This window comes from Pituophis catenifer, unplaced genomic scaffold, assembly GCF_029215685.1.
Source record: "Pituophis catenifer annectens isolate HBS135680 unplaced genomic scaffold, rPitCat1.0.hap2 SCAF_2, whole genome shotgun sequence".
Lineage (NCBI taxonomy): Eukaryota > Metazoa > Chordata > Lepidosauria > Squamata > Colubridae > Pituophis > Pituophis catenifer.
Genome location: NW_027256882.1, coordinates 163,785,085 through 163,798,101, shown reverse-complemented (window position 1 = coordinate 163,798,101; position 13,017 = coordinate 163,785,085). Strand labels below are relative to the sequence as shown.

At 39.5% G+C, this 13,017-nt stretch overlaps 1 protein-coding gene across 5 annotated transcripts; it reads right to left on the bottom strand.

The window, feature by feature from the left end:
• Window positions 1–3,635: 3,635 nt before the first annotated feature.
• On the bottom strand, window positions 3,636–12,810 carry HNRNPA1 (heterogeneous nuclear ribonucleoprotein A1). Of its 5 annotated transcripts, none has more exons than XM_070937951.1 (12): window positions 12,703–12,810; window positions 12,574–12,612; window positions 10,674–10,790; window positions 10,273–10,419; window positions 9,493–9,703; window positions 9,295–9,387; window positions 9,126–9,218; window positions 8,767–8,862; window positions 8,476–8,589; window positions 7,679–7,807; window positions 4,452–4,532; window positions 3,636–3,754 (listed from the first exon to the last, which is right to left on the bottom strand). In XM_070937951.1, the coding sequence occupies exons 1-12, from the start codon at window positions 12,715–12,717 to the stop codon at window positions 3,696–3,698; spliced, it is 1,194 nt and encodes a 397-aa protein (XP_070794052.1). In that variant the 5' UTR covers window positions 12,718–12,810; the 3' UTR covers window positions 3,636–3,695. The 5 variants fall into 5 exon arrangements, with proteins under 5 accessions (XP_070794052.1, XP_070794053.1, XP_070794054.1 ...); XM_070937953.1 differs by lacking the exons at window positions 3,636–3,754; window positions 4,452–4,532 and adding exons at window positions 6,866–7,188; window positions 7,418–7,480 and having other exon boundaries at window positions 12,703–12,809; XM_070937952.1 differs by lacking the exon at window positions 12,574–12,612 and having other exon boundaries at window positions 12,703–12,806.
• Window positions 12,811–13,017: the final 207 nt, after the last annotated feature.

Below are 13,017 nucleotides of genomic sequence, written 5' to 3'. Positions count from 1 at the left end.
AGGAGTATGCATTTACAAAGTGTTTTATTTCCGTTAATGAAAAAATACCTCAAGGTGTTCCTAAGTGCCCTTTTCCCTCTCAGAGCCAAACCAATCCTTTGATTTACAAAGTTGCTATGGAAAGGATGGGATGACAGCTACAAGCCAAGGGAAGACTACCTTGGCAAATATATTGAATAATAAGAAAAGAGAAAAATAAGTTGAGGAAAGTTGATATTGGAAAGACAAAGCAAGATACTTCCCTTTTAGCTGCAGAGGGAACGTAGGTTATGTTCTGTAGAAAAATTACTAGAGTAAATAGTTACAAAAGGTAACTGACATAAAATGCCCAAATTAATTACAGTCCCAAAATTCCAGTGTTAAATGCCTCTAATACTCCATGATTGAAATAGTGTCATCTGATGAAAAGATCTGTCCTTTTGTGAGATGGTGATCCTAGAACACAACATGAAAAAAAAAAAAAGCGATTTTAAAATGTCAAAGGAAATTTGGGAGAAAATTTGCTGGTCTCATGTCAACAGCATAAAGCAATAGCAATGAAGAAATAACCCTGCCTTGCTACATCCTCTGCTGCAGGTCTGCAAATGGGCTTTAGTTTCTCTGTTCATTGTTTTTAGATTTTAGTGGATTTAAGATTTCAAGTCACCGAGGAAGATGAAGCTACAATATTGCTTTTATCAATCATGTCTCCTGTTAAATGGGGTAAGAATATCCTCAAGGTTTTGAAATCTGTTTACCTCCTGTTTGACGGGATGGACTCTCCAGTTTAAAAGAAACGATTTTAAGACTGCCATCATACAAGATCTCCTCTGTAGGTAAATCCACGTAATTATATACCAAATATATGCCATTTGGACCTGTTTCCCACAGAAAACACCAAGAGCCACAAAACCTAGGTGGGCTTGGCCAACTCAACATCACTCCCTCCCAGCCACGACACACACCTCGCCACGCCTACCCAGGTTGTGTCTCCTAGTGTTCTTTTCTGTGGGAAACAGGTCTTTCTCTGTCTCCTCTCTTCTCCGTCGCTCTCTTCTTTCTATCTCCTGTCTCTGTATGTCTCTTCTTTCTTCTGTCTCTCTCCTCCCTCCTCCTCGGAACCCCTGAACTGGTGGGAATCTGACATTGGGATAGGAAAGATGTGAAAGATCTGCTCGAAGAACCTGAAAAAAAACCCTCCGAGGAGTATGTTTGTAAAGCAGCCCCCTTCTCAGCCATTCTGCATCCATATGCAAGAGTAGGTTGCTGCAAGAATAGGTGTTTGGGTATGACAGCTCTTCCCCATTGTGTATGTGTGTGCGCAGGCAGAATAATATAACTTGCCCATGCAGGTGCAAAGACACTTATATGGGACAAATCAGGCACATGAACAATTCTTGTGTGGCTGGCAAGGTCCGGTGGGCCAGGCACAGATAGAGACAGATCGTTACACTAGTCCAGTAATCGTCTCCAGGGTGAGCCAATGCGTGAATGGAATGACAGGAACCACAGCATCTCCAAAGCAGATATCAGGTGCAGGGTAACCAAGGAGCGCACTGGCAACTAGGAGTCTTCCCCTTCCATCCAAGGTGCAACCCGTGGTTGGCAGCCCCAGGCCTGTTGCCTCCCCAACCACAGGAGGAGGTCGGGAGAAACACACACATCTTGAACCCGTGCACGTTGCTCTGGTGCTGCTGCTGCGGAGCCCACCAAGAATGACAGACGAGCAGCATGTTGACGATCAACTGGGAGGCAGGGCATCACAGCAACTGACATCTGGGAGGCGAGAGCGAGCCACCGAAAGAAGCGCCCGTGAGACTCAGCAAGTACAGGGGCACTTCACTCCCTCTCTGGCATATGGAGCGAGTCTCCATCCCCCGCCATCACCCATACCTTCTTAGGCCACGTGAGGAATGATTGGGAGGGGAGGGCAAGGGGCTGGGCCAGCCAGTGGTGGGATCACCCAACACGGAGCCAGAGCAGAGGGGCGAAAGAGCTGCATGCAGCTCTGGAACCAAGGATTGCCAACACCTGGGCTAGCTGTGGCATGCTTTGGTAACAGCACTTAACTGGAATTAGAAAACACTGTTTTGCATGGTTCTAGTCCATCTTGACTACTGGAAAAGATGTCTGTATAAAATGTAAATATGATACAAATGCATAGATTTGATTTACCAGCTCAACTGTTGCACCAGAATCCTAGCTTGTTTGGAAAGTTATACATTCCCTATGCAATACAGGTAGTCTTCAGTTTACAACAGTTCGCTTAGTGACTATTCAAAGTTACAAAGGCACCGAAAAAAGTGAGTTTTGACCATTTTTCATACTTACGACCGTTGCAGCAATTCCCATGGTCACATGATTTACATTCATATGCTTGACAACTGACTCGCATTTATGACGGTTGCAGTGTTCTGGAGTCACGGATTCCCTTTTGCAACCTTCTGACAAGCAAAGTCAATGGAGAAACCAGATTCACTTAACAACTGTGGCAAGAAAAGTCATACAATGGGCAAAACTCAACAAATTCATTTAGCAACCTAAATTTTGGGCTCAATTGTGGTTGTTAAGTTGAGAACTATCTGTAAAACTCCAGGCCAATTGCTTAGGAAAATATTAGTGTCCGAAACACAACTGAGTGACAAGCCAAAGACCTCAGTTTTGACTATTAAGGCAGTTCAGGGTGTTTACTCTTTTTGAAGTTTTCCACATAAATGAGGGCTAATCTTCAGATGTGGAGAAAACCAGCGTTTACAATAGGTATGAAAGGCCCAGTTAGCCATCTAGCATCCCTTTGTGTTTTGCCAAGAAGGTAGGGCTTCTTTGCCAAGAAAACCTGTGATTTTGGGGAAAAGGGGAGTTCAAGTCTCATAGAGGATTATGGCAATTCCTCAACCCCATTTTCCAGATAGCATAGCCCCTTGCGCCTATTTTTGGACTATGCCTTTTGGCATGCCATGCAAAGCCTGGATAACATTTGACCCAAGAGAAGTTGAGCACCCTATCTACAATAAAAGAATCTCCTGCCAAAAAGCCAAGGACAAGAATGATCTCTCTCATGTTCCTGGGGCCACCATCAGGTAGCTCTGTGCAGCACACCATTTAACGAAGGCCATGCTTCTTTTTTTATTAGTTTATAATGTAGCATACAAATAAAATACAAAAGCAGCAAATAATAGCAAAAATGGGGAAGGGAAAAGGGAACGAAATGGGGGGGGGAAGGGGGAAAAGAAAGAAAAGGCATTGACTTCCAACTCCCTTTGGTGCAGTAGTGTAAGGCATTAACATCAAACCTCAACTTTTTACTTTTACATAATAGTTTAAACTAGCCATTTCTATAACAAATCTATCTAATCAGTAAATCCCAAAGTCAATCTAATTATTTTTAATACTGGTTCAAGAAGCAAAATGGCTTCGTGAGCTGCAAGGTTGCATTTCCATATCATTTTAGGAAAGCTAATTTATAAGAACATATACTATAGTATAAGTAAAATGACCAAATTATTTCACTCTGTAGAGAATTTTTTTCTGAAAAAATGTTAGTGTGTCCCTCAGACCAATACTGATTTGCTATCATAGAAGCTTGTTCATTTCTTAAACATTCTAACATCCTTTTGGAAGAGATGTTAACAAGTCACAAAAAGGTAGACAAGAAATTTATATCAAAAACTGTTTTATTAAATAAATCTATTCATAATAATATATTATACGTACAGCTACCTAGTAGCAACATAACTTTCTTTGAAAGGTTTATGGTACATCAAGCTGAGGAGTCCTGCAAGACAAATAGCAATAATAAATTTTAAGATCAGATAAATTATGGTAGGGAGGGGGGTACATTTTCAGACACAAAAATTCCCATTTCCTAATAGTTAACTTTCACCATGTTAAATAAATACAGGTAGTCCTTGACATACAAGTTTGTTTAGTGACCGTTCAAAGTTACAACGGCACTGAAAAATGTGACATGACCATTTTTCAGAGTTATGACCTTTACAGCACCCCCATGATCACATGATCAGAAGTCAGATGCGTAGCAACTGGTATATATTTATGACCGTTGCTGTGTCCTCCAAGGTTATGTGGTCACCTTTTGTGATGTTCTCACAAGCAAAATCAACGGGGGAGCCAGATTCACTTAACAACTGGGTTACTAGCTTATCAACTGCAGTGATTCACTTAATAACTGTGGCAAGGTCATAAAATGGAGAAAACTCACTTAACAAATGTCTCACTTAACAATAGAAATTTTGGGCTCTACCTGTAAACATTCAAAGTTCACCACTCTTATCATCTCTCTCAAGTTAAATTACAGCACACTCATTTCTATAACAATAGAAATTTTGGGCTCTACCTGTAAACATTCAAAGTTCACCACTCTTATCATCTGTCTCTCAAGTTAAATTACAGCACACTCATGTTAGTTTATTTGTTTTGGAAGCCTTATTCCCACAATTTAGCATTGTTTTTACCTTTAAAAAGAAAAGGGAAATCCAAAGACAGTCCATCTGTCAGGAACAAAGGCATTTTAGCACCAGACCGTTCCTCTTTTCCTATAAAAAGGGAGAAAAATTAAATACCACCCAATTTTATTGAATCCCTATTCACACTTTATATAAGCATTCCCAACCCCCATAAATTTCTCTGCCTTTATAGCAGCAGAGCCAGTGCACTGTTATGCTAAAATTGTTTTAAGTCAACAAGGCCACACAAAGAGGTATGAAAAGGCAATGCTTTTATTAAAGTACATTTCATTAAAGATGTTGCCAGGCCTGTGACAGTAAAATATTAATTAGTAACGTTCTATCCATCTACTGCTTGCATATTACAGCACTGGGTGAATTAAAAGATAGCTAGACTGGTATTTACAAGGTAAACTCAGTCTCGGAGAAAGTTTAGTAGGATAACAAAACTGTATAGGACGTAAGTAAAATCTGTTCTTACCTACCAGTACAGTAATATAACCTTTCCTTCCTTCTGCTAGTCCTAAGAGCAAGGATCCTTACTCTCGTCTGCCTCCTTCCGATGGTCACTGAGTACTCCCTTCTAGTCAGCAGAAGCCTGCACCTGGCTTATCTGTCCACTTGACTCAAAACACGTGTCTACTCTCAGCTGTAGTAGCGTCTGATCTGGAAGCCATTCGGAGCTATGCTTGCTAGCCGTTCCTAGTAGCTCAAACATCTGCATGCCTCCCGGTTTTGTAATGCTACTTAGTTTTCGGTCCTGGAGTGCTCTCCTTTGTTGTGGTTATGCTACCATGCCAAAAACGAGTATTATTTCATAAATCCTGAGGTCTTGTCAGGATCCACCTGCTACTGCAAACTCAGCCACGGGAAAAACCCATCAGGACTATTAATTTTGCATTCTAAATTAAGCCAGTCACCAATCAGAAGTTTTATATATAAATACACTTGTACACACACCATATACAAGCACCATTGCATCCATAAACATATTTAAGCACACATTTGTCTTATTTCATAAGACACTAAGATAGAAATGCTACAGGTGTATTCAGATTGGACAGAAGATTGATTGACGGAAGTATAATGCAATTCCATGACATTATCTATACCCCTCCAATTTTTAAGTACATTTCTACTTCCATCTCGTGGAACAGAAACATACTACCATGTTTAATGGAACCAGAAATTGGAGCCAGTGTACCCATTTTGTATGGTAAGAGTTGCATTAAGTGGGGAAATATATGAAATTTATTTCATAAAATGGAAACAATGAATTTCCGGTTTCAAAATGCAACTGAGCTTTAACAGAGATGAGAACCTTTTTGGCTCCCTCACAGGAATGAACCAATTTGGGGACAAGTAACAAACTAGTAGCACTTTTAATACCACAAAATTAACTTAAGAGTGCTGTAATAAGATTCACACTATTTTTCTCATGCTAGAACTTCTCAGTACAAAATCTAGTCTACCTTTGAGAAGAGAGCACTGTCGAATTTTAGTTTAGACCAATGGATTTTTGCCTAACAGGTATCAATTATATGAACTATCCTGCACAACCTCGTGACCCTCCCCCCCTAGTTGGGATACTTTTATCCGTTTTTATTAAATTTGTTTGCTGCCATCTTCAAACAAGCAATGTGACTCTTACCAATTTTAACAAATGTTAACATGAGAGGTATTAATTTATATATTCAGCTAGCAGTGGATTAAAAGTCATGTATTTTGCTAGTCTCTTCAGTGGAACATCTGTTTCCTTTTATTATAAAAATGAGATTGCAAGGGAGTCAAAGCAACCTGGTATCAATATCAATGGGAAATTTCACAGCTTTTGACAGCTGACATTCTCTTGCTGTTGAGCCCAAGAAATTGAAATTTCTATAGTTCAGATAAAATGTTGATACTGTATTGGGGCGACTTAGGTCCAACTGGATAACTATCTTGAGATATCGTAAGCATAGCAAGCTCTAGTAGTGACTTATTAGCCAAATGTCCCATTTCAAGCTCCTTGTTAAGTTGAGCTGCTATGCCTATATGCTGATATGGCCAATTTTTTTATTTGCCTTTAATTCAGCATATAAAATCTCCTGCCTCAGTCACTGGCATTTTTTAAACTCAACCAGAAAAAAGGGAAGACATGAGCTGAAAAAGCAAACAGGAAAGAACAATGGTCAAGCTACCAAGAAGATGTCCTTATTTAAATAAGGAATTCATTTTGGAAGTGGTCCTTCATTGAGGAAATTTCTGCAAATTTGTTTTTCATGAAGTTAAAGACGACACAAAATCAATATATTTGGCTTTGAATATAAAGATTTCTTGGCATTCTGAGAATCATTCTCTGCTATTTGACTCTTCACTAATCTTTTCCATGTAGTGAAAATCAATGTACATTAACTTATAGTAAACTAACTTTACACAGCACATTTAAAAAAAAAGACACATTTATTCAGCGTCATGATCAGTCTATTACAGTTTGCAGTCAATAGCATGGGTGTGGAAAAAAATCTACATAAAAACCCTGGTTGGAATGCTTTGCACTTTCCACAGAACACAAAAACTAAAATATCCTGTTATACAGTTAGTCACAAATACAGTCCTGATGTTTGCAAACAAGCGCTTGTCTAACACATGTCTTCATGAGGCAGTTCTACCCTGCCACAACTCTGTTTGGCTGAGTTCACAACTGTGGTAACCTGTAGCTTCCCTGTCACTTCTCTGGCTCTCCTCTCCTGCTAAGCTTTGTTTCCTGTTGAATAACATGGAATAAAGTTGTTAATCTAAACATATTGAGACTCAAGGCTATAATCCAATATCAAGTTGTTCCCCCGATTGCCAATCCATTTATTAGCTTTAACATCTGCATTTTATTCCAAATATGCTTAAACTACAATAACTTGCTCAGCCGTATTATGAGTTACTATTACAATTCATTTAGTGCTCCATATCTATCCATGCGCAAATGGAGGAAGTCTTACCTAGGAATTAAAACCGCCTTCCACCACCATAGCTACTGCTACTACCAGAGCCCCCATAGCCACCTAAAAAGAATAAGTAAGTTATCTTAAATGGGAATGGGTAAAAAAAAAAAGCTCTTTAGAAAAAACAGACTACTGTCTATGAGAAAGAATGAGGAAACTGTGAGGGCTGACCTCAGTTTTTCTTGTCAATCATCCAAGAATTCTACTAGAAATTAATGTGATCCATTTTCCTCCTAGTCAATTAGATCGTACACTTACCACCACTTCCACCATAAGGGCCAGAGCTCCTCCCTCCAAAGTTTCCTCCTTTCATGGGCCCAAAACTTGAAGACTGGTTGTTGTAACTGCCAAAATCATTGTAGCTTCCTCCACTTCCAAAGTTGCTTCCTAAACAGAATAAAAATCATCCACAAATTTACAAGACCTCAAATATTTCATCTATGAAATTCCTTCAGATCTTTCTAGGTATTTTGCCAAATATACCAAGTATACTTAAATGAAGACACATGCTAAACCTAATACAGTAGATTGCAAAAATTCATACAACTAGATGGCAGCAAATATTTGGGTTTTTGTTTTTGCAATTCTCTAAACCTCAAGGCAAACCTTTTAGGTTGGGCATGTCAAAAATTTCCTAACTTGACTCTGCTGGTACATCACCCCCCCCCCCACGTGAAACAATTTTCTCCTCCTATCTAGGTCACTCTGAACAGCGGAACTTCAGCCCTAGCATTACTGCCACTCAAAAAGGCCAGTTTGTGTTGCTCCTTAAGGAGTGTAACCCTTGGGGAATGGTGCAATTGCTCCCATAGCTCAGTTCTCATATGGCCTCTTGAAGTTGTGCAAGAGGGCCATGCTCTCCTTCTCTGGAGCCTCTGTAAATTGCCTAACAGAGGGTCTTACCGCTTAAAAAAAACTTTTTTTTTTTTTAGGTGGCTATGGGGAACCAGTCTGTTACTCCTGAAGAACCCAGGCCATTTTTATGCAGCCTCTGCAAATCAAGTTGTACTAGATAAAATAACAATCTTAGTGCTCAAAATCAAATTGACACTTACCCCCACCACTGCCACCACCAAAGCCGCCCCCGCCGTTGTTGTATCCATCATAGCTTCCACTGCCACCATAACCCCGGCTTCCTCCAGAATATCCAGGGCCACTGCCTCCATAACCTACAAAGCATGTAAGATACTCAATCGTATATTTTACAAATCTCTAAAATGAAGACTATTTTAACAATTTTTAAATTTTATGTATGTGATAAAGATATATACCCTAAAAATAAATCAACATGTAGCAATATGATAGCTTATGAAAAACAGCAACTTTCAAAAGCTCTATGAACTTACCATCATTGCCAAACCCATTATAGCCATCTCCGCTGCCCCCGTATCCTCCTCCTCCTCCTCCTCCTCCACCTCCACCACTGCGGCTGCCAAATCCACCTGAGGAAAAAATAAAATATTAACATATTGATCTTACTTCAGATTTATGGTGAACTTCTGATAAAAGTCATTCACATACATAAGTTTGGCATTTCTGTAAAAAAAAAAATAAAAAAATAGAAGTATATAGAAAATATACACAGATCCAAAGTACCGCTTAATTCCAGAAAGAAACCCAACAAGATGCAATAATGCATTCCTTTAAGTCCTTACTGTGATTAACATCTTAAAATGAATTTTAAATCTTCAAAAACCTTACTTACCACGGCCTCCAAAATTGCTACCACGGTTGAAACTGTCACCACCGCCAAATCCACCTCCACGCCCACTGCCAAAACTTCCAGAGCTACTGCGACCTATGAACAACAACAACATGTAGCATTCCTAGAAAATGTCACTACAGTTATATCTGTTCAAATACTGCACACTTACCTCGCTGACTGGAAGAGGCACTGGCCATTTCTTGTTTTGACAAAGCCTTTCGGACTTCACAATTATGTCCATTTACAGTATGGTATTTCTGAACTAGACATGAAAAGATAAAATAGTATCAAAATCTCCGTAGAAGCTATATATAGAGAAAACAGAAAAAGTTAGGGCATAGCTGAAAGGATGAAATAAGATACTTACTGACAATCTTGTCCACAGAGTCATGATCATCAAAAGTAACAAAGGCAAACCCCCTCTTTTTGCCACTGCCTCGATCAGTCATTATTTCTATAACTTCAATTTTGCCATATAGTTCAAAGTACTCCCTCAAATGGTGCTCCTCTGTATCTTCCTTAATCCCCCCAACAAAGATTTTCTTCACTGTCAAATGTGCTCCAGGTCTCTGGGAATCCTAAGAGACAGGACAAACACATTTTAAACTCTTAGTATTTGTGGCTGCTTGATTATCCATATTGCCAGAGAACACATGATATATCTTAAAGACATGGGTATTTAAAATTTCAAGCCTATCAATTTCAAATTTTAACATACTATAACCCTTAATTTCTCCAACCTGGCAGCGCAAAAAACAATTATTTCAATCTCAGCCAACATATTAGTATATTGGAAGGGAGGAGGAGCAATTAAAACTAAATTTTGTGTTTTGTTCCAATTGCAATTCATGCATGATTTTTTTAAAAAGGAGAACTTATTTAAGAAAACTTATATGGACATCTGTCTTAAAAGCTCTAACTTTGCACAGCTCATAGCAAGAATCATAAAAACAAAATAATTTAAAAAGCTAATAAAATTTACAAATACATAAATTTAAAATAAGATGTCTAATGCAGCAGTAACTATTAAGCCAACTATGTTATCAATGTTCTGTGTAGGATACATGACTGTAATATTTTGGGCTTCCAGCATTTTTGCCAAGACTTTGAACCTGTTGACTATGCATCCAACAGTAGTTTTTCTTACCTCTCTAGATACTGCTCTCTTTGGTTCAACAACTCTGCCATCAACCTTGTGTGGTCTGGCATTCATGGCAGCATCAACCTCCTCCACTGTTGAGTAAGTGACAAATCCAAACCCCCTGGAGCGCTTAGTATTTGGGTCTCTCATTACCTAAGAGGAAACAATATACATTTTTCCTCTAAAATACACAATTGCAAGCAATGTTTAATTTAGAAAAACTGAATTGTCTTGTTTTCTTAGAAATAGGGTAGTGATATACTATAAAGGCAATATTAGTACTTAATCTAGTAGTTGGGAGATTTTTGTCCTGACTATTCTATACTTTATATCTTAATTCAAGCAAAGTACACATATTTATTAATTTTGTTTGCTGCCCATCTTGACACAAGCTGACATATACTTACCACACAATCTGTAAGTGTGCCCCATTGCTCAAAATGATTGCGAAGGCTCTCATCTGTTGTCTCAAAACTCAGGCCACCAATAAAGAGTTTTCGCAGCTGTTCAGGTTCCTTGGGGGACTGAAACAGAAAAGTAGGCAACACTAGGAAGGATATGATCACAGCGTATAATGGTGGTGGTAATGAAAATAAGCATGATTTATTCAGCGTATACCAGGTCCCATCAGCCAGAGCCAGATAAAAAGTACAGTAATTAGCTATTTAAGAAATAGGAAGTGCTTTTAGCACATGCACAAGCAATATAGCTGTTGTGAGTACCAGAAGCAAGCTCATAAAACTTGAAAAACCATTTCTGACTTGGTGTTGTGACTTTTTTCCAATTAGGTTTTTATCTAACAACTGCAAAACCTAAGTACAAATAGTCCTTGACCTATGATGAAATTTGTGAAGCTAAGCAAGACAATTAAGTGAATTTTCCGCATTTTACAACCTTTCTTGCCACAATTAAGTAAATCATTGCAGTTAAGTTGCAGTTGCATATGGTTAAGTGAATCCGGCTTCCCCCCACTTTGCTTGTCAGGTCACAAAAGGCAGTCATATGACCTCAGGACAATCTTCATAAATACACACAACCACACTTCCAAATTTTGATTATGATATGGGAATGCTGCAATGATTTTAAGTATGGAAACCCAGTTATAAGCCACCTTTTTCAGTGGGCTTATAACTTCAAACTGTCACTACAAAAATGGTTGTAAATCAAAAACTACCTGTAATTTAGAGATCACTCAGAAAATGTAGCCTTATTTTTTTCTTTGAGCCATTCTGTGGTGTCATAAAATGCAAACTTTCACTCTACATCAATTAACTGCTTTGCTTGTTAATGTACAAAGAATCCCAAGACAATAAGTAGAACATTAACATTAGCATACATCTCTAATGCAATTAAGGTGTCTAAAGCATTTACTGTACATTGTTGGCTGCTTTTGTATTGTTACAGACTATAAGGAATTATATTTTAGGAACAAAAGCCACTGTTCTGATATGCCCCCAAAAGGAGAAATACAACAGATCGTCCTTTTAAGGCATACAGGAATGCAATTAGGCCTACCAAAACAGTATCGGTACCGTCTTAATAACTTTACTCCCGTTTTCCCAAATAAGGTGTATTTTAGTGTTTCCAGCAAAGTAGTTGCTCTGATACTAAGGAGTAAACGTATCATTTAAGGGGGAAAGGTGAGATTACGTTCCAATTTCCAACATTGTATAAGCAACCTCAAATCTTATAATAGAACACATACAATGGCTGATGCAACACGCTTTCTCAGCCACCTATTTGTCAATGTAAGTGTTTTCAATTTTAAAACTCTTAACTAGAGCTTCCTCGGGCACAAGTCTTGGTTCAGAATGGGCCTGCATTCTCTTCTCACCCCCACATAAAAAAAATCACCCGAAGGAAAAGGAAGAAGAGCCACCCGGCCGTCTCTTCCCATTTGCAGAGAAGTTGGAGCAGAGAAACGTGAAATTAAAAGGCCGAGATACCAGCTACCAGAGACAAAGCAAGGGAGCACGTGGCCTTCCCATCCCCCCCCCACACGCAAACTCCGAGCTGCTCCGGCCCGCTGCACGGCGCAAGCGCAGCCATGACTAGCGCAGGAGATGGCAGCTACGAACGCCACGCACTGGAAAAGATGGCGCCTAAACTAGCAACACAACGCGCATGCGCAGTTTTGAAGTCACCGTGGGGGAAGGGGGGGAAGTAGGCCCAAAAAGAAAGGCCTACTACAAAGAAGATTCAGAAAAAGCCAAACGCGGACAAGCGGCGGAAAAAGACGAGCGCAAAAGGAAAATAATGCATTTGAGTAGCGGGAATGAGGAGAGAAACGGTATTTGTAACACTTACTGCGTTAGGCGACAGATCGCACCCATAATCAGACGATCCCTAAAGGCAAAGGAAACATAATTCCACAAAAACAAGCCACTGGTATAGAGTCGTAAAAACAAAATAAAAATGCCCGTCATAGGCTCTTACCTCAGATTTGGACATCTTGGCGGTAGCAAAAGGGTAAGGCCGGCCTTCTTCACGGACGACGCTACCTCACTCTGCACCCGATACCGAAAGGGGCAGACTCACCCTTGCGTCGTCGCCTCACTATCAACACCCACCCCTGCCCACTGTCATTGGATGGCTGTGTAGCTTTTGTCGATGCCTATTGGTCAACAGGCAAATAGTCTGCTCCTTAGTGGACAAATACGCAAAGTTATGCCCGTTTCCTCTTCATTGTCCCACCTCCTTTTTCTTTCTATTGGTTGAATTTCTGTCACTCCTTTGACTTGGTGAATTTTC